Raw genomic sequence first — 21,471 nt, forward strand, 5'->3', positions numbered from 1 at the left:
TTGTAATGGCATGCATTGTTGAAAAAATTCTAGATATGGGCAAGCATTTCAGTGTAAAAAATTTCATAAGGAAAAATTTATCAGTAGCACGTTTACAGTGTGCAGTGAAAGAACATAGGCAGGAAAGCTCAGTGCTAGTTTATGAAGGGCAGTACCAGCCAGGCTGCTGGAAGGAGATAAGCATGCTACAGGGTAACTTGCAACACAAACAGCAACATTCTGTTTCCTGAAAGTCTTCAGTAGCAGGACTACACAAGATACATGGAAGGCAAAAGAATTATAAAGAGTTCAAATAACAAAGCTAAGTCTGACTAGCTCCCATCATCTCAAAATGTGAAAGTGACTGACAGTAATGAAAAGCATTCTTCAAAAGAAGAGTGTGAAGATACAATGTCATACTGTTACAAAAAAGAAAAAAAACAAAACAAAACAAAAAAACGGAAAAAAGAAAGCTTTAACCAGGCTTCTGTTGTAAGAAGCAGATGACAGATTTAGTATGAGGAATAATGTTTTTTTAAGGCTGAGTTTTACTTTCAGAATGCTTCTACCTTACCTAGTTGGCCGCCATTCAGCCCCATGGTATACACTGCTTCCTTAGTCCATAGCACTGTATGGAATCTGCCTGCAGCCACTCCAATCACCATTCTACCTTTCAGGTTTTTTGCCTGAACCTAAGCACAAATCCAAAGTACATCTTAATATTAAGCAGCAACAGGTGATTTTCACATGTACAAACTCCTCAAGTCATTAAGAATGAAACAATCCACATACAGTCTAATAAGTCAGGATTACTTCAGAAGTTTGTCAAGTGGGGTATTATTGCACTACTAATAAAAAGAAGTAAACTTTTTGACCTATCTAATTAGAACTACAATAAAATCTCCTTAGGCTGTCTTCATATGTAAGATGTTGAACAAGATTGCACAGGACACGTATCAGACAGCCAAATACAACTTAGGTGCTGAAAAAGGGTCAGCTAAAAAGTTCAGCTTGTAAGCCCTAACACCCTAAACACACTGCAGAACACTATAATATTAATTCCACACTTTGAATTTAAATTGATTTTCCAGACCAAGATGATCAAGATCAAAGCAAATACTGTGGATGCACAGCTACCATTACACTACTGAAGATCATCCCACTGTATCCCAAAACACTATCCCTGTTCCACTTTGTCCAATTATTCTTTCCTACTTTTATAACACTGGTAGTACAATGTTGTTCTAATGTAGATAAAGCTTTCTTTCAATAAAAGGTACTATAACTCATATTTACTTAAAAAAATACAAAAAGTTTAGATGAAGCATAGAAATATAGGCAAGTTGCTGATGTCCATAATCTCTCTTCTCTGTTGCTATTATTCCCAAAGCATTATGACTACAGAATCAACAGTGCAAATCCGGAGATCCATCATCTAGTGATTCATAAGGAGCAGGGAGCATGAATCTCAAATTATACATGCCTATGACTTGTACATCATTTCAGCTACAGAACAATTTGGTGAAGAAAAGGGTTTTAGCAATTGCACCTTATATTTAGAACTACAAACTTCAGTACAGTTCAGGTTACAAAGATGTTTATCAAGACACAGGTAAGTATTTAAGATTGAGATGTACAATAACACAGAATCAAGATTTTATCTGAACTCACATTTTACTTTGTCCCAAAAAAGTTTTAAAGTTGTTTCCACAATCTTCACATTTTACTTTTTGTCAAAAAAACCCCAAGAAACTAAGCTTTGGCTGATGTAATTTTTACCTGTCTAGGAACACTGCAATTAGCAGGAGGAGGAAGAATACCCAATTGATGGAAAGTATTTAAACCAAATGTGTAAACATATCCATCTTCTGTTAAAATAACAGTATGATCCTTAGCTGCAGCTATCTGGGAGCACTGATGGCCAGCTAAGCCTTCCACGAGTCTTGGAACCTGAAAAGTAAAAATTTTTTATATTAAACAGTAGCCACCTATGAAAATAAAGTTACAGCAACAGAAAGTCATGACCAAATATTGAACTGAAAATGAAAACGCATTTGAACATATAATACACTCATTAATATAATTATCATATCTAACACAATAAGATGAACTACTTTAATTTGAAAGGCATTCTCTGCTATCAGGAAGATGATTTTTAAACTACCTGCTCTGAAATGAGGTTGGAAACTATATCCTCAGGACAGCTGGACAAACATTAACTATTACCTCTTTTGTTTTTCTTTTTTAACTACCATGAGCAATAAAGATTTCTCTCTTCCTCCAAAACATAGGATTAAGAAAAAAACAGAGAGTAAGGAAGCAGTTCTGTATCTTTCACTCTTCATGCACTCTAACATGAGCCTTCCTTTATTCAACTGGGTAACATCCTCATTTCAAAACAGCAATTTGCAAAAAATTCTAATTCCACAGAATTTTTTTGCATGTTGCAAAAATGTACTGTTCGAATGAGAACAATAGGTGAGTTTTCACTCAATAGCTGTGCAAGTTTAGTAAGAAGCAATCCTACCATCACTTTTTATGACACTACAGTACTACAGCTCCACAGTACTGCTGTTTCTTTTGTGCCAGCCTTGACATTCATCAGATGGCATCACAAACCTATTTAAGAAATCAAAAACCAGCCAAAAACCATTTGCTTCCACTTATCTGGCAACAGCTAGTCTTTAAAACAACTTGGCCATAACACAGAAGTTTGATCACAGTATCTAGCTATCTTAAATTAAAATATATTTAAATGCACATTCTTCTAATCTCTGACACCTCATCAGTAGTACGGGAGAATATTTTTTTTCCTGTTATTGTTTGAGGACCAAGGGGGTTGGTTTGAAACCAACAGCAACCTGGTTTTGAAAATGCACTCACAGAAACTCTAATCCACTTTTCAGACTTGCTGTTTGAAGTAAAAGAAACATTACATTAGACTACATGGGATAGCATAATATAGCATACTAGGCATGTTTGTTCATCACCATGACCCAAGCGCCCTCCTTGTCCATGTCCACATGTATAAACTTGACCTTTGTGAGAAAGGAACACAGAGTGGAATTCACAGAGTACCACCTGAAAGAAAAAAAAGGGGTGAGGAGAAGGCAGTAGAGAACAAATTAGTATGCTTGAACAATCTGAAAACACTTGCCAAAACTACTTTGTGAAGAAGTTCAGCTTTAATAAAGATCTGTTCGTGAAAATACAGTACTAGTGTTAAAGAACAGGACTGCCAAATCAAGTCAAAAGGAACACAAAATATTTGCTTTAATATCTTAACCTACTTGAAGAGACCTACAGTTTCTATTTATTAAAGTAAGTTCAAGCATGGCCCTACAGGCTAACAAGTTCAAAAGTTTTAAGGTCACCTATACTGCCTCAGAAGAGTTGAAGGAGACATGCTAAGACTGCAGCACATTGTCTGCCTTTAATGCTTGTTCAAGTTGTACTTTGGACTTCCAAAATTTCTTAAATTGAAGTCCTAAGATGTTATCAGGGATAAAGCTACTGTTACAGGTAGCATGCTTAACAGCACATGCTGCTTTCAACACAGGAAGAATTTTAATTCTACATGTATCAAACAGATTCATCGTCCCACTTGAGTTCACTATGGGAGTTGCACAAGAAGTCAAACACAAAACAGTCACAGAAGTACCATGCTTCTGCATTTTTTTAGTGATATATGAGCCACACATCCAAGGTAAATCATATTAAAAGAAACCAGCACATTCTCCCCATCAAAACAGAACCACAATTTTATTGAAGGTTATTGGGGAGCAAGAATATAGTACAGAAGGCCTACTCTGGAACTCCTTAGCTGCTCTAAGCTGCTTGCCAGATTAACAGAAACTGCTTGCTGAGAAATAGCTAGGAAAAAAAGAAAAAGAGATGGGGGGAGGGAACAAAACACTAAAAACAAACAACAAAAGACCTACAGACGCTATTTTTTTTTCCCATGCAAATTTTCAAAACCTGGTAACATCTTCGATACTGGTTCCCCCTCACACACCCCTCCAAGGTCTACCGAGAAAGGTGCCTATGTAAGACATTAAGAATACCTGTTTGATATACACGCCATTCCGAGGAAAAAGGTCCACCAATTCAGGATGATGTTTACCTTGTTGACCGCCATGACCCAAAGTAAAATTTCTATTATTTCCCCAGGTGTAGACTTCCATGGGATCTGCAATGAAAAAAAATTCTCTGAAGCTTGTAAATTTACTAGTCTTGTCCATACTGACTTTGAAAAGCAACTCCTGCTGTTTCTATTTGAAATTTAAAGATGAAAGCTGTTTTTTACCTAGAACTGAACTTCAAAAAATATTTCTCTTGTAAGAAGGTGCTATGACAAAATACTTTAACAATAATGTCAAGATGATCAACATTACTTATATGTATTTCACAGTTACAGAAAATGCAAATATTCCTCAGCAGAAGATTTACTTCTTACATTTTCCAAAGACAACCACTACTACCTGAAGTTATACATGCTTTGCTTCAATTTAGCAAAAAGCCTTTCCCACAAAACTGCTATGCTGTCATGCATGAAGACCATAAACACTTGAAAATCAGAGGTATGGCCAAAAAAATAACACTTCACCTTTTTCTAAATAACCTCTCAGTTACAGTGGTATCTGAACACATTTTTCTGATGAGTAAAAAACTGAAATCAATGCATATTTGATCATGTTATACCACTATTAAGAAGAATTTTAACATTTTACTCATTTAACATATTTTAGAAGATAAAATTAAAAATATCTAAAACTCAGTATTTATGCAACCAAAAATACTTAAACTGCTTGAAAAAAACTGAAAACAACACATTTCACTGTACATCCAGACTGAACTCAACGACATGGAGAAGAGGGGAAAGAAGGGGGAGGAGAAAAGTATAAAACAGCATTAAACTACCCTGTTCCCCCAAAATAAGACAGGGTCTTGTATTAATTTTTGCTTCAAAAAGATGCTTACTTTTTTACATGTATAGCTGCCTGGACACTATTTAAATAGATTTTTTTAATTAATTGTAACTAGGGCTTGTTCTTGGAGTAGGGCTTATATTTCAAGTACCCGCAAAAATCCTGGAAAAAAAACATGCTAGGGCTTATTTTCTGGGTGGGTCTTATTTTCGGGGAAACAGGGTAAATAAAAGCTACTGGAAGAACTACTCCCTTGTCAAACAAAAACTTGTGTGCTCAGAGTGGTTCTTACATACTCATTTCTTATTTGTAGAAATTGTATTTAGAGTGACTGTAACTGGCTTTAATCAAGCTACCTTGTCTAAAAAATATCTTCAAGATTCAAAAACATGTTTCCCCTCTTTTCACAAAAGGCACAGAAGTGACATAAACTACTCTATCAAATTCAAAGCCATTGAAGTCTCTCTGATAATTTGAATTGAGATAAAAGAGGAAAAACACAGCATCATTACTATTGAAAGGCACCCCTTGAGCTCATCTAATCCAATGCCTCTGCTCAGGAAAGGTCAGCTAGACCAGGTTCCCAAGACCATGTTCTTGCAGATTTTCAGTAACTCTGAGGACTGAGTCTCCACCTCTTTGGGTTACCTACTATATCACTTGATTGCTTGGTTGTTTGGTTTTTTTTTTAACCTCTAAGTCAGTCATTATTTGTTTGGTTTTGCTACATATGTGCATCCTGCACATACTGCCAAGATTCTGCACCTGCTGTCTTATAATAATAGTAACCCCGTATCTTCAGCTATCTCCTTAACTTACACAGTCCTAATTAGAAACAGAGGATATTGTCTACACTGCTACATACAGTAATACGCTACTGGATCGTATATTCTTGTAAAATACAGTTTAAGCTATTTGACTTCTTACCAGTTTTCTTGAATACCACATGGACTGGCCTATCTTTCATCACAAGATCCAGAGCTGATAAGCCTTCTTTATCCTGAACATACAGGCTAACGCCATGCTAAAAGAGGAGAGAAGGGAAAGAAAAGAACGTAAGTTATTTTAAACTCCACAGCTTGAAGTAAGCCAAGTAAACATTTAATAAGATAAATAAATCTTTAATTTAAGCTTAATACTGATAAAGAAAAATCTCTGCAATTCTGTTCAGCCACATATACATCACATTGATGTATTAACTGGGATTTTATTGTATGAATATTAATGGAATAAGGTGATGTAATCACTGAAGCACAAAGGTAACATACTTGAAGATAAATCACTGCCAGCTAGCAAGGACAAGTATTTACCAAAAATACATTTACCAGCTTCAAAGAACACATTTTCTTATACTAGAACATTTACAGAACCAATTTTGACAAGCTAGAGGGAAGAGGAAAAAAAAACAAACAAAAATAAACAAAAAACTCAAGCAACCAACCAACCAAACAACACACCAACACACCACCACCAACCAAACAACACACCAACACACCACCACCAACAACAACACACCAACACACCACCACCAACAACAACACACCAACACACCACCAACAACAACAACACACCAACACACCACCACCAACAACAACACACCAACAAACAAACAAATGAACAACTACTATGGCTCTGAAAACAAGCAGGGAACAGTGGTTCATGGTTACTGAGAAAAGGCAAGAGGACACAACCAACCAGGTAAAACAGCAGCTGGGAAGCTTCAGAAACACAAAGCATGAATAGGTCATTGCTTTAGAACTCAGAGAGTGGTAGATATTCTCCGTAAATACCATTTTCTCAATAAAAAAGTGCTACTGCATCAGCATTGGTTCTAAGGAAGTGTCCTTCCCCTCTACTCCGCCCTGGTGAGACCACATCTGGAATATTGTGTCCAGTTCTGGGCCCCTCAGTTCAAGAAGGACAGGGAACTGCTGGAGAGGGTCCAGCGTAGGGCAACCAAGATGATTAAGGGAGTGGAGCACCTCCCTTATGAAGAAAGGCTGAGGGAGCTGGGGCTCTTTAGTTTGGAGAAGAGGAGACTAAGGGGGGACCTCATTAATGTTTATAAATATATAAAGGGTGAGTGCCATGAGGATGGAGCCAGGCTCTTCTCGGTGGCCAACAATGATAGGACAAGGGGTAATGGGATCAAGCTGGAACACAAAAGGTTCCGCTTAAATTTGAGAAAAAACTTCTTCTCAGTGAGGGTGCCAGAGCACTGGAACAGGCTGCCCAGGGAGGTTGTGGAGTCTCCTTCTCTGGAGACATTCAAAACCCGCCTGGACATGTTCCTGTGCGACCTCACCTAGGCGTTCCTGCTCCGGCAGGGGGATTGGACTAGATGATCTTTTGAGGTCCCTTCCAATCCCAAACATACTGTGATACTGTGATAAATCAGATCTCTGAAGGGAAGAACTGCAGATGTCCACAGGCAGAACCTAATGAATAATAAGGCTCTACATGTGTACCAAAGCTCATGGCTAATATAAAAAAAAAAAACCTTACAGAATCTCACGCTTAAGAGGTAAACACAGGAAAAAACAAAAAGGGAGCACAATTCACTCAAGCATGACAGAAGGACAGCTAGCTGCATTTGCAGTAGGGATTTTAACCTGTAACTTCTTTTGGAAAAACACTAGCCAGAACAACAACATACATTCCCCTACTAGTGATAGTGCTACTATTAATCCACTATGTGACAGAAAGACTGACCTATTTTTATGATTGAACAGGTAGCTGGATATTGTTCTCTTTGGAAGCTGCATAAGATACTTACAAGGAAAACAGAGGCTGCAGTGATATTCATGTGGTCTGAATTTGTAAAAACTAACCCAAATTACCGCATGGCAACACTTGCACAGTTTGACAATAAACCACGACTGCCTCCAGCTTTCAACACAATTCTGTCATCCACACCAGTTGAGTATCCCAGGGATTGATAATGGGGCCAGTGCTGTTTAACATCTTCACTGATGTGGATGATGGGACAGAGTGCACCCCCAGCAAGGCTGATAATGGTACAAGACTAGGAGTGACTGATAAGCCAGGGGGTTGTGCTGCCATTCAGAGGGATGTGACAGGCTGGAACAATGGGCTGAGAGAAACCTTAGGAAGTTGAACAAAGGGAAATGCAAATTCTGGCCCTAAGGAAGAACAGTTCAGCCTACCAATACAGGCTTGGCCAAAACAAACAAACAAACAAAAACAAACCAGAAAATAAAAAGGACCTGGGGCTTCTGCTGGACAAGCAGTTGACCACAAGCCAGCAATGTGTCCTTGCAGCTGAGACTGCATGGTGAAAGCATCCAGGGCTGCATGAGGGAGCATTGCCAGCAGGCATTACTCAGCACTGGCAAGCCACAGCTGTGGTGCTGGGTTCAGGTCTGGAATCCCCAGTGCAAGACAGACACAGACAGAGAGGAACAAGTCCAGCAAAAGACATGACTGGAAGCAGGGGGTGAGGATCCCAGTGACATCCAGTTGCAGGACAATTGGCAATAGGTACAAATTGAAATGTAAGAAATTCTCCTTAAACCTAAAACAAATTTTTACTGGACTGGCATTAAAACATTGGAACAGAGATGTCAGAGTCTCTCTCCCTGGAGACATTCAAAATCCAACTGGAAACAGTCCTTGGCAACCTGCTGTAGCTGACCTTGCTTGAGCATGGGGGTTAGACTAGGCAATCTTCTGAGATTTCCTTCTAGCTCAGCTATTTCATAATCCCTTCCTGTTGTTGCTATAATACCTTAAGAACACACTCTTTCTACAAGGCAGTGCAGCAGTTGAAGAAGTGTGAGGCAGAGCACTCCCTATGAACTGTTTCATACCATTTCTTAGCAGAATATCAGCAGAGCTAGCTATTAATATCAGCAAAACCTCACTCATTTATGCAACCAACAGAAAAGTAAAATCCACCTGGGGAAATCTGTACAGGCCTCCTGTGAGTAATTATCAATGATACAGATGTACACACACACACACACACACACACACACAAGGACTGAATACTTTTTCATACATCACATGCACAGTTTCCAGATTTCTAGAGAAGAGAATCCTGCACAGTTCTCACACAAACACCTACTTTTGTGAAGTTTAATTAAAACCTCCTCACTATGTAAGGGTACAGCACATGAAATCTGTATTTAGCAGTTACCAGACCTTCAAGAATTAAAAAGTACTGGATCCACAACCATTTTGCTTAAACTGCTGTTGAAAGCAGAGAGTTTAATGCTTACAAATGACTAGTCACTGAAATTTTAAAAGGCTGAACTCAAAATGGAAAATTCTCTGCCTTAAAAGGTTTACTTTTAAATAACCCTGAACCACAAATATTTCATTTTCTCACATGGTTAAAGGGACCCTGAATGTCTCAGCCATATGTAGCTCTTCCCTTTGCTGTACATGGGACAGGAGAAACAGAAAAGCAATTGAAAAATACACATTACTTGCTAACTGGCAGGAAAGAAACAGCAATTGCAAGAAAGAAGTAAGGAGGACTGAGCAAAAGCCCTGGTTAAAATATTAATGAAATGGGGATTCACTTAATAAAATGATCCATATCTTGATGTGCTTCTCTCTCAAATGTAAGATTAATTTCTAATTATAACTCAATCTAGTCTTTTATTATTTTGTGTTCTCTAGAAACACTAATTGGTATAAGTACTAAAAAGTCTATTTTTAGAGTATCTTAAATATGATCACAATCCACTTCTAAGATCCTGACCCTGATATCATCCACAGAAAAGAGTTTTCAGGGAAGTCCACAATTAATCACGGACCCTTACTCAGTGCTGATTTCTGCATGGGAAAAGGCAGACATCTTTTATGAACACAGAGACAACTTCCAGGTAAATCAATGCACTGTGATTTACACACAATATTAAGACAAACTTCAAGAGGCTCTCAGGCAAGTTAAAAAGCGCACTTTTGCATAACAAATAGAACTTTAAAAATTGTAGATACCAAGGAAAACTATAGTTATAGATCACTTACCTTTAGTAATGACAAAACACAATCAATGTATCCATAAAATATACTTCTGTGCAAAGCTGTCCATCCAGACTCTTTGTCTTTCGCCAAGAGATCTACTCCTTTGGTCTCAGCTAACCAGTCTAGCACGCCTTTTTTGCCACAAGATGAAGCAAGATGTATAACGTTTCTACCAAAGGCATCCTTGATAGTTGCAGCATTGTAGCAGTAAGAAGAGAGAAAGGCCTTGATCTGGCCTTCACTTCCTCGGGTGACCACAGAAATAACATCCAAAGCATGCTGTAGAGATCGACACTTTGAAGTGCAGTCTGGCATGAAAGAACTCATCTTCAATTCTGAAGCTGCTTCTCTCCTTAAGGGGAACAACCCTTCGGTGTATCAAGGCATTCCAATTCAGTACACAACACAGTGCCTTAAAAAACTTATAATTCCAAGAATGTAAATCCAGTTTTATTGAGCTGCCATTAGAAATCTTTGTACTGCTATGTTTGGCACTTGATCCAAATAAATATTTATAAATATATATATTTTTAGAAGTCTTATTTCACCATCTTATATAACAAACATTCTTGTCCATAGAAAACTCCAAAAGTGAACTACCTCAAGTGTGGAGAGGGGGATTCCCCCTCCACACTACCTTATTCTTCTAAAACGCCATAATTGCAAGGGAGACCTGAAAGAGAACAAACCAGAACAGATTAGTCAACAAAAATTATTTTCCCCAGCAACTGGACCAATTTAAATGTATATCAAACCAGTGCTTGCAAGTACAAGAGCAATGTGGCAAGGGTTAACTGACCTGACACATGCCATCTGAACTTATACTCAGGCATTCAATCAGTTTATAAAGACATGACTCTGTTCCCCACCCCAACTTCCAAAGGCACCTCCTCCCTTTCTTTGACAGAAATCTTTCAGGCTATATGGTGATCTGGATCCAAAAAAAATATCTGAAGGAAAAAAAAAAAAAAAGTTTGCTTTCCCAGCCTTAGGGTCCTTAAGACCCTCACAGCTTACTGTCTAATTATATCATTACTTTGTGCTCAGAAAGCAAGGACTGAACTGAAAGACTGCTGGGAAAAACAAAAACCACCCACCCACCAAAAAATCCCCACGGTCATTGACTAGTTCTTGTCTAACAGAAGCTTTGTCAGTCACACCCAAGAGGAGGGAGGGAGGAACACCCACATTTTACCTCTGCCACTGCAAAAAAAGGATTTTTTTTTTTTTTATTTTTTTATTTTCTCTTCTTCCTGGCCTGAATGCCTAACCATCTCCATGCTAAGTCTCTCCTGCAGAATCAACAGGAAGGCTCCTCACCACCACTCCCAGAGCCGCTGACAAAGGTGAGAGGAAGGATGACAACAGGGCAAAGAAAAACAAACTTGTACAAAGAGCTGTCTGTGAATTCAGACTGTTGGCACTCATGCAGTGCAAAGGTCTAAATCTCCTGACATAGGCAAGAAGAAATTAAGGTCTAGGTTGGAAGGTGTAAGGGAGCAAGAAGAAGGAAAAAGAAGCAAATATACATATTCTTTTTCATGAAAACATGTTGACTCTATGAAACACACAGCATTTCTGCTCATCTGTGCATGCTTTCTTTAGCATATCCATCTTTCTCTGGCACCCGCTTTCTCAAAAGTAAACAAGGCCTTACAGAAGCACTCATCTAGCTTATTAAATGTGTACACTTTATTTAAAAGGGTTCTAGTACAAGAAATGCAGACAGCAGTATAAAAATCACACATAAACTCAGGTAAAACAGGAAAAGTGAACTATACCCATCACTGATGCACTGCATAAATTAATGTGAATTGCTTTTCAGTCCCAAAAAGCTTCATGCTTCCATTTTTTCAAGCATAAGTTGGAAACTGAGTGAAGTAGTACTCAATCATGTTAAATTCCTTGATGTTTTTGCTTGCTATGCCAACTGTAGTTTAAAATTGTTCTAAATGAGTAAAATATCCCGAAAGAAGTCAGACAATGCTACCATGAAAGATGAATAAATGAAACTAAACATGTTAGCAAATCTTCAGTGGACACACACACACCACACACTAAAAAACAAAAACTACTTTCCAGCTCAGCAGTCATTATACATGTAAGCATTTGCACAGCCTACTCCTTGCCTCCCCCCAGCCTGTTGATCTTAGGTATCATTGCTTTTTAGGAACTGAATGCATAATCATGTTTTGTTAATGTTGCTATCTGCAAGGATATGTCAGGGAAAGATTACTTTGTTTGGAAGAGAAAACACAAATCCCAGTCCTCCTTCTGTTGCAAGAATTATCATCAAGACTGATACCAAGTTGAAAGCAGTTTAAAGCAAGTACTAGTAGTAGAATCTAAACTTAAAAAAAAAAAAAAAAAATTCTAATTCAATAGTATCCACTTAAACATATAATGACAAAGCCTTCAATATTTTTTTTTCCAACTCATTCAAAAGGGGTTAAATACTTGGAACGGAAATCTACAGATCAAAGTTGTCCAGTATGTACCTTCAAGACAATTTCAAACAGCAGGCATATGAAAACCAAAAAAGTAGGTTTTATTCACTGCAATTTTGTCCCCCATCCCTGTCCAGAAGTAAAATTCAGAAATATTTCAGAGACTGAAACTGACCACAACTGTTTAGCTTACACTTGTCAGAGTGAGCTGGAGTTCACTCTACAGCAGGTGAGTCAAACTCATTTGCATTGGGGGCCATATCAACCTTGTGGTTGCCTTCAAAGGGCCAAATGTAATTTTAAGACTTTACAAATGTAACTACTCCTAAAATCACATTTGGCCCTTTGAAGGCAACCCTCTACAGGGCATTTTACTTCTGCAGTATCACAAGAAGTTTAACATGTACTTGTGTGGACTCTTCTCCTTTAACCTTCCCTAAAGCCTCTGACTATAAAGCAAAATGAACCACTGTTGAAAGCTTGGAAAAAGCTCCAGTTTCAAGAATACAGCCTGCTTGCTGCTCCAAGGAATCAACATATGACAGGTGACTGCTACCAGCAGGTTCACATTGTCAGTGCATCAGTCTTCTAAAGAGTAACAATTTATATATTATATATTATATAATATATATTATATATATTATATATTTATATATATATTTGGACACCTATAGGAAAAACATCAGAAGTGCTACTATCCTCAAATAAATTTGTCACATTTCATCAATATGCCACTAGCCAATAAAATAATACTGTGGAAGAAGTATGAATTTTATATATGTCTTATAAAGTACATCTTAAATACAATTCATTGCTATTAGTGCTACAACAAAACAAAAATAAATAGAACAAAGAAAAATCACTCAGGGAAGTCACAAAATAAAGTTGACTAATCTGTTACGTAAACTGGTATGAAATGGCACCACCACCCAAGGAAGCAGACCTGCTGTGCCCCATACCATACCTGCCCTGCTACAGTACACACCTATTTAAGACACTGAATTGCATGAGAAAACTCCTAGTTCCAAAGAAACTTGTGCCATCACAGGAAAGGAACTGAGAGGCCAGATAAAAACTTTAAAGCCCTTGAGCTCTAGCCTCACCAAACACTAAAATACTGTGGAAAACAAACCACACATTAAAAGAATAAAAGGTCTGCTATTAGATAGAAATACAACCCTGCCTACCTCACACTAACAACCTTATGGTGACTTTTACTGCAGCTATGTGAACTCTGACTCTGCTGAATTATTTCTTTACAAGTCATTCTAACTCAGCCCTCCTTCACTATAAACATTACAACACTAGAAACTATATTAGTACACTGATACATATACCTTGAGTTTCGAGACAGAAGGCTGTAAATCAAGTTTTCACCACTCTACAATAAAGACTGACACACCAATCACACCATCATATTATTATAACATCTGAAAAGGGTTAATCAGATCTGACTGTTTTTAAACACAAAGTAGGTCCTTAAGTAAAACCTTAAAACTTTAAAATTGTGAATTGACGCTTACATCTGCGTGAAAACCTTGTGATTGCTGACAAATGCTTACTTCTAGTATATGGAGTCCCAGCTAGAATAGTCAGCACCTAAAATAGGCACAAAATAGGAACAGCACCAGCATTTTTTAAACACTGAATTTAAATGTCTAGAATATGGTGTCCTTTTGATTACGTATCTCTGATTTTATTTGTAGACATTTCTGTAGGCTTCTCAGCCTCCTCATATTCATGTTATAATACCAGTGTCTTCCTAATGCTGTAATTATTGAAAGATCAATAATTAAATAAGATTATCATCTTTTAAACTTTTTTTTGATTCAATAAGTATCTTTTGGAACTCATTCTTTTTAAAAACTGATTCCTAGTTAACATTTTCATGATAGAAAAAACATCATTGAGGAATTGGAACAGTATTCGGAGTATCCCAAACATGTTTTATTCCAGTAGCAAGTGGGCTTCTAAATCTTCCTTTAGGGACATTAACTACTCATTATGTATGTTCACAGCCCAGGAAAATTTAAAAGATTACAACCAACTTGGAAGCAATTTCTAAGTAGCAAGAAAGGGTTTGTGGTATCTTGCCTCCTGGAAGTAAGTAGGTAGAGCGCTCTCACTCAACTCTTCCTCAGCACCACCACACAACAGCTGTCAGACTTCAAGAAGGAGTATATCAGATGTGTCATCTGACCTTATGGAGTCAGAACTCCTACAGCTGAAAAAGCAGCTCTCTACCTACTCTGGTTCTCTTAAAAATCTGTTTCTTTCAAGAAGTCACTACAAAAACGGCAAAAATTTGGCACTTGTTTGCTAAAAAGTCTCAAATCAAAGCTGTCATACCTCTCTCAAGTATGAAACTAAGACACTACACAACTCTAAGGCTAAGCTAACAAATACCTTAATGACTAAGGATGATGTGGTAGAGTTCACTTCCTGCAACCAGCAGAGGGCAGATGTGGAATCTTGAGATTCTGTTCAATCATTGGGAAAAATGAACAGAGTTGGAAGAAGCTTCTTGCTGTGGAGTTCCAGAAATCTGTGTATTAAAGCTGCTTACGAAGGACTTCTGGTGGGTTAGCAGTCTTCAATTCCAAGGGTTCTGCTTACCTATATTTGTTACTCAAGATACTACTCAGAACAGATAAAAAAAAATATATACGTAATCAACTGTATTCTGGTAATATGAAATCTCACAAAAATTAAGCCAGAAGAAAGAGATGATGTTACCAAGGCAGCTTCTGGACCCCCTACTATCTATCTGTTTCTTAGTCATTGTCTTTCAGAAGATTAACCCAGTGAAGGGAAAGCATATTCAGGAGAAATTTGTGTGATGTCTGGAACACTGACATGTAGCAGAGGCATCACAAGCTACTGGATAAAGTAAAATACCAGACTGCTCATTTCCACAGCTGTAGAATTATACCCTTTAGGAACACATTCCCAATTTCTTTTCATCTACAAAGTACTTCCACGGATGTCCTATGCTCTTGGCTCAAAGGTACAAGGGTGCTACTGGAAAAGAAACATCAACCGATTCTCACTACCTGGCTGGATGCCAGAAACGTATATTGAATCTGCCAATCTGGGAGGCACACATTTGATACTAGAATTCATATCTGTGGCTTTTCAGATTCTTCCTAATGGCCTATACTAGGTATTAGATCTAGCAAAATCCAGCTAACATGGATGTGGATACCAGTACCAAGTCTGTGGGTGGTGGCTGCTGTGGTGGGTTTTTTTGTCTTAATAGAGACAACAGTCTCACATGGAAGTGAAAGAGAAAACAGAAGAAATTCACACAGATAGAATTCAGTGCCACTCGAAGACAGATTTAGAGTTTTGCATCTTCCATGTGTGCTGCATTAAAGTAAATTAGTTGTCAAATCAGTGACATGGCCTTGAAACCCAGCTTTAGGCTGCTTCACTAAGAAGATACTTCTCAAGACCTTATTGATCTTTAAATTGGCATAACCTCATACCTTTCACTATTTCTTTGGGGTTTTGTTTGTTTTTTGGTTTGGTTGTTTGGGGTTTTTTGTTTGTTTTGTTTTGTTTGGTTGGTGTTTTTGTTTAACAATTATTTATTTTTTAAGCGGTACTGATTTTTTTTCCTAAATACTAGTTGCATTCAGGATACACTTGGTGGAAAAACACCTAGTATTTGGCTGTCCTTAAACAAAACTAAGTAATGGTTTCTATTTACCATATAAAAGAAGCCTAGTTTTTCCTGTCAATCCTAGTATCCCTCCTTAAAAAAACAAATAGCATAAATAATATGGCTTTTCAGAAGGTACAAAATTAATTTGCCCTTCCTTTTGCTAAATTCCTAAATGAAGACAGATATGACTGGCAATATCATACACTTCAGGAAGGTTAAGTCCATCCTTACAAGAATATTGTGAGTTCTTAAAAATTTCCAGGGTGGAGTGGATGGGGAGCTTCAGAGGGGGGCTGTTTTTTACACAAGTATTCTGACATTTAATAACATTCTCCAAGTTGGTCCATTCATACTTGTTTCATAACATCACAAAAGACCTGTAACCATAACAGCATGTAAATCCTGAAAATATTTGTATCCAAAACAAACTTTGCCATGCAGACTACTTGATTAGTAAGCTAATAATAATTTAAAAATGAAATAAAAAAAATTTAAAGCTTACAGAGTTAAAGCGTTGGGAATCTGCTATCTAGGATTTTCTGTAGTCTTACCTAACGGCAAATTTCAGTAATACATATTAAAGTAGCAGTTTAGAATCTGACAAAAGTGACTAGGAAATTGAAGCTGGGTAGCAATACAATAAACATAGCACTGGCATTAAGCAACATATCCTCAAGGAAACATAGATTAATTCCTAGATAAATAACAGCAAGCACACCCTACAGCTATTAGCAGCACATTGTCCAAGACTTTAAAGAACAGCTAGACTACTAATTTCTACCCAGAAGATTACACATCCACAGATAGTTTAACCTGTTCAGAAACTTTCCTGCACATTTGTTGAAGTCTGGGCATAAATCTAGACTATTCAACCCCCTGAATAATATCATTTGAATACATTATGTATTTTATGGGAGGGGGGAAGTGATTGAATATACAAGGAAAAAAGGGTAAATCTAAGTTATGCAGCAGCTTAGAGTGGTTTGTCAGCCAGAAATTCCCACACAGAGTCTTTTAAAAACAAAACAAAAAAAAAAAGTAGCAGCTTCTCAACTGCATTACAGGAGCATGGCAATACAAGGCACAGAAAGCAAGGGTTCTGCTCTCCACAATACACAAAACATCATGTAAAGTGTTGCCTCTCGTTCAGATATCAAGTTTTAAGAGAAGTAGTTAAGTATAATAAAACTGTGGAAAGAGTAACTAGGATCCAAAAGGCTTACAAAACAAACTATGAGTAGAGAGTGAACAAACTACATCTATTTTTTCCTTCAGCTGTTTTTTCTACAGACCACACAGACCCTTTGAATAAGGCTGCTGTTACGAAGAGAAGAAAAATGAAAACTCTATTTCCATTTTACCCCAACAGTTGGAAAAGTAGTCATTTGTTTACATTTCAAAAGAAATTAAGATTTTTACATCAGGAAGCACTTTCAAATTATAAACTGAATGCTAATAAGGCTACCCACAGGAACTCTCAAAATGGGTTCTACAAGCAACCTGTTCAAGTTTTAAATAAACGCCTAGAAGTAAACTGGACAAAATCCGACTTGCTTAAAAAACATCAGGTTCCACCCTGCCCACTATTTTCTCTGGGCCATGGCAGGTCCAAGTTTCCTCAGGTACTGGGCTGGAGTCTCTGAGCCACCTCTTGGCACAGGTGCAGCCCTGGCACAGTTATCTTTGGAGGTTCTCTCCAGACTTTCTACAACTTCTGCATTCACAGTGACAACACCGTAATCCTTATGAGGATGAAACATTCAGGAATCCAGCAACTCTAATCCATTTGCTCCTAACAGTGCTAACTGCACTACCAAGTAAAGGCAGACACGTCTGTAAAAAAACAAAAACAAAAAAAACACAAACTACACACGACAAAAAAACACAACGCCAAAGTACCATTGGTAGCTAAGTTCAGCTACAACATGTCAGGGTGGATCTGTTAGTCAGGAATCACAGAACATAAAGAGTACTGTGAAATACTGTGTTTGGCTTCTCTAGAAACAGTCAATACTACTTAAATTTAACAACTTAATGCTATTCAAAAAATTAAAACATAAAGTGTTATAGACAAAAGTACAGTGAGTGCATTTATAGGCATTTCCACAAGACACTGGGACCTTGCTCTGGATTTTTTATTGAAACAGACAACGTGAAGATAAGTCACGTGCAATGAACCTCAAATGTGTTCTGGAATTTCACCACACTTAAAACTATATCAGATAAATACATCAAGTCTTAGGAAAGACTGACTTTTCTGAATGAATTCTGAACTTCTGGCACAGTGTTATGAAGAGTATCCACATGAAATGTTGTTGAGTGATTATTATCTCTTGTAATCCACAAGTTGTGGTCAGTTTCCATGAAGACAGACAACTACGTTGACCACGTCAGCAAAAAACCAGACAGATTTCAGAGATCAGGTGCTCAGCACCTAAGAAGACCGACCAAAAATATTCTTTTAAGCTACCTACGAGATTCCAGCTCTCTCGTGCTTGCACTGCCACAGAGAAGTATCACCAAGAAGGCCAGAAACACGATAGGCTTCCCGGGAATCTCCAGCTAAGGAAACCTGGCAGCGAATGCTGCCAGTGCCGAGGGAGGGAAGGTCTGAAGTGCTTCCCAGAGCCAGCCACAGGCGGTTGCAGGCAGGGGGAAGGCGGCCCTCCTGCCTTTCACCACACAAGTCTACACAGTCGAGAAGCGACAGAACAGACTTATCAAAACCGGCGGCTGATCCACTTCCGCTTCGAAGCCGGTCGCCTCCCATTCTACGTGGCCGGCTGCCCTTTAGCCTCCGTGGTTCGGGCTCTTCCCATTTCTACAGACCCCCGCGCCACCTCCGCCACCCCATCCCGTGCCCCCCGGCAGGGCCAGGGGTGACACGTCCCTCCCGCAGGCCCGGCTCCCACTCGGACACATCAGCAGATCCCGGCCCGCCCCTCACCAGTCGCTAGATGAATGGACTCGGGCGGGCAGTGCGGGACGTGCGCTGGGCAGCGCGGGGGCTCATCCTCAGTGACACCGGGGCACGGCCAGGCTGCTGCTGCTATCGCGACACCTCAGGCGACGGCGGCGACAACCGGTGCCAGCAGCTCGCAGCGGAGCGGAGGGACAACAGCTACCGCACCCCCGAAGAAGAAAGCAACGGATTGGCCGCGGCACAGCCGCACCTCGCATTCCGATTGGTTACTACTGCCGCCACGACTCCACCCCCCACGGCGGAGCTCAGATTGACTGACAGACCAGGTCAGGTGGCGAATCCGACGCGAGGGGGCGGGGCGGGCCTGGGGGCGGGGCTTGGAGTGACGGGCCGTAGCGCGGTGCCCAAGGGTTATACCAATATGGCCGCTCCAGGTGTGTGGGTGGCGCTGGGTGCAGTGTCGTGAGCGAGGAAAGGGGGTGGAAATCGGAGAGAACTGAGTTCTTCCAGTGCCTTGTGCTGTCACAGGTCGTGAGAGAAGCAGTGTGGGCGGGTTCTGACGAGGCAGCACCTCACTCCAGGAGGGGCCCGAAACAAGTAGTTGAATAGTCAGCCTGCAGGTCTAGGAAATAGCGAAACAAGAGGAAGAATTGAGAAGGCCGTGTGGAGGCAGATTGTCTTAAGGCAATGTAATTTCTCTCTCTGACAGAGCAAATGGATTAATTTATATGATAAAGCTTGATTTGTGTGAGGCTTTTTACGCCAACCCAGGGGTGCACCCTCAAAAGCAAACTCGTGCATAAGGATTTGAACAACTTGTGAGGTCATTACCAGTGGTTCACTTGGTGTGTGTTTCAGGTAAATTCCGTGAGGGCTCAGTTAAATTCTCCTTTTTAATTAATACTATTGGATGATGCAACAGGTGGTACAGATTGCAGATTAATCTGGAACAGGATTATGGTGTAGCATTTTAGGGCGGGAAGCTAGGAACCGAGATAAGCAGTGCCTAATGTTAAATACGGAGTAAGAAAACCAGGCATTGCTTTTTCCAAAATACGGAAATGTACTAATGCCAATGAGTTTCTGTGCGTTTCTTTAAAGCTGCAGTTTCATCCCATGTGTGGTGCAAGCACTAAAAGACTTTAAAACAACCTAGCTATTTTTTTAAACCAGAAAACATTCGAAGTTGAAGAACGTTATGTGTGATCTTCAGCAGCAGTTAAATTTGGAGAAAATTGAGGATAAATTGTATTTAGGTGACTCTCAAGCATTTTTTCCTGTGCTGTCTGACCTATAATTTGAATTGTGCAATCTGCTTTCTGTATTTCACTGTACAACTGTTTGGTTTGCCAGCAGTCATTCACCATTGCGACTAACACTGCATGCTGTGTGAAATCTATTTATGCATTATTTTCCTAGTGATGGCTTCTTTCTGCTTCAGCCATAAGCACGTCTCAGAGGTGGCCTTGCTCCGAGTATGCTGCCAGCTGTCCAAAGAACAGCAGTGACTATCTGGGGAGATAAGGAGGTTCAAGTACAGCTCAAGTCAGTCATAAAAAATGCTTTGTTGTACAATAATGAATTCAAGTGAATAGCTGGGACAGGTGTCCTTTGGAGAGGTAAATGGCGCAGTAGAAAGATCAAGAGGTTTAGAATAGAACAAGGCCCAAGGCAACATGAATAGATTCCATATGAGAAAAATAATTTTTAAGATGCTGGATTGCCCCTCAGGTGTTCCATACAAAATACTATTGTAAAAGATAGAAAACTATAGCAAGGGACACAGAAAAAAAAAATGGAAAATAATTAAAAATAAATAAAAATTAAAAATGGAAAATAATACTGAGTCATTAATAGGACCTGATGGAGTCCAAGTCAGCCAAAAGATTGTCAGAATAACCAAAGGCTTTTAGCAATGAGTTTCTATGCCGGAGTTTGATCTTCTTTTCAGTATTTTTATAGAAAAATAATATATTGACTATTTTTTATCGTTCAGGGTTTTCTAATTGTCACCAGCTCATAGGTCAGCAATAGAAACTGCTGCTATTTTGTGCTGCCTGTGCAAAAGCAGCAGACTAATCAACACTATTCATAGAATCCAAATGATATGGTTTTATTTGCAGAGATATGTCGAGGTGATAAGGTAACGTTATAAAGCAAAAATAGCTCAAACAGGTTAACTTGAACCTCTGTTTAAATTACTGGGTTTGTTCTGTTGGTTTTGTTTTGTTTACCAGTGGAAAATTACAACATTGTTGCAGAAAAGCATACTATTTTAGGCCTTTCAGAAGAAATTGCAGGCAGTGGAGATGCAAAGCTAGTAGCGAGTCATTGAAGAGTGTTTTTTAATTGGGTAGTCAAACAGCCAGATTTGTGAGTTCCTGAAGCATGTAGTAAGTGCCTGACAGTTAGGAACTGTTAATATTTTTTTTTTTCCAGAATTATCACAAATAAACATGTAATTATAGTGGGAAAAGGTGTCTCTGACTGCTGTTGTTATTTTTCATATCAGTTCTAGACTTTAATTCAAAA

General features: G+C 38.8%; 1 protein-coding gene across 4 annotated transcripts in view; it reads right to left on the bottom strand.

Annotated features, from left to right (window-relative positions):
- The window catches only part of IBTK (inhibitor of Bruton tyrosine kinase), a 58,714-nt gene extending 39,568 nt beyond the window's left edge, over nucleotides 1-19,146 (bottom strand). For all 4 annotated transcript variants that reach the window (XR_010471219.1, XM_065056397.1, XM_005506729.4 and 1 more), the window contains exons 1-7: nucleotides 18,964-19,146; nucleotides 9,906-10,575; nucleotides 5,835-5,931; nucleotides 4,044-4,168; nucleotides 2,950-3,060; nucleotides 1,759-1,929; nucleotides 554-671 (exon numbers count right to left, since the gene is read on the bottom strand). Coding sequence is in view for 3 of the 4 variants with exons in the window: in XM_065056397.1 (XP_064912469.1) it covers nucleotides 554-671; nucleotides 1,759-1,929; nucleotides 2,950-3,060; nucleotides 4,044-4,168; nucleotides 5,835-5,931; nucleotides 9,906-10,229 (946 nt within the window). In the remaining variant the exon portion in view is untranslated. The remainder of the gene's footprint in view (nucleotides 1-553; nucleotides 672-1,758; nucleotides 1,930-2,949; nucleotides 3,061-4,043; nucleotides 4,169-5,834; nucleotides 5,932-9,905; nucleotides 10,576-18,963) is intronic.
- Nucleotides 19,147-21,471: the final 2,325 nt, after the last annotated feature.

The sequence above is a fragment of the Columba livia genome, chromosome 3, assembly GCF_036013475.1.
Source record: "Columba livia isolate bColLiv1 breed racing homer chromosome 3, bColLiv1.pat.W.v2, whole genome shotgun sequence".
Lineage (NCBI taxonomy): Eukaryota > Metazoa > Chordata > Aves > Columbiformes > Columbidae > Columba > Columba livia.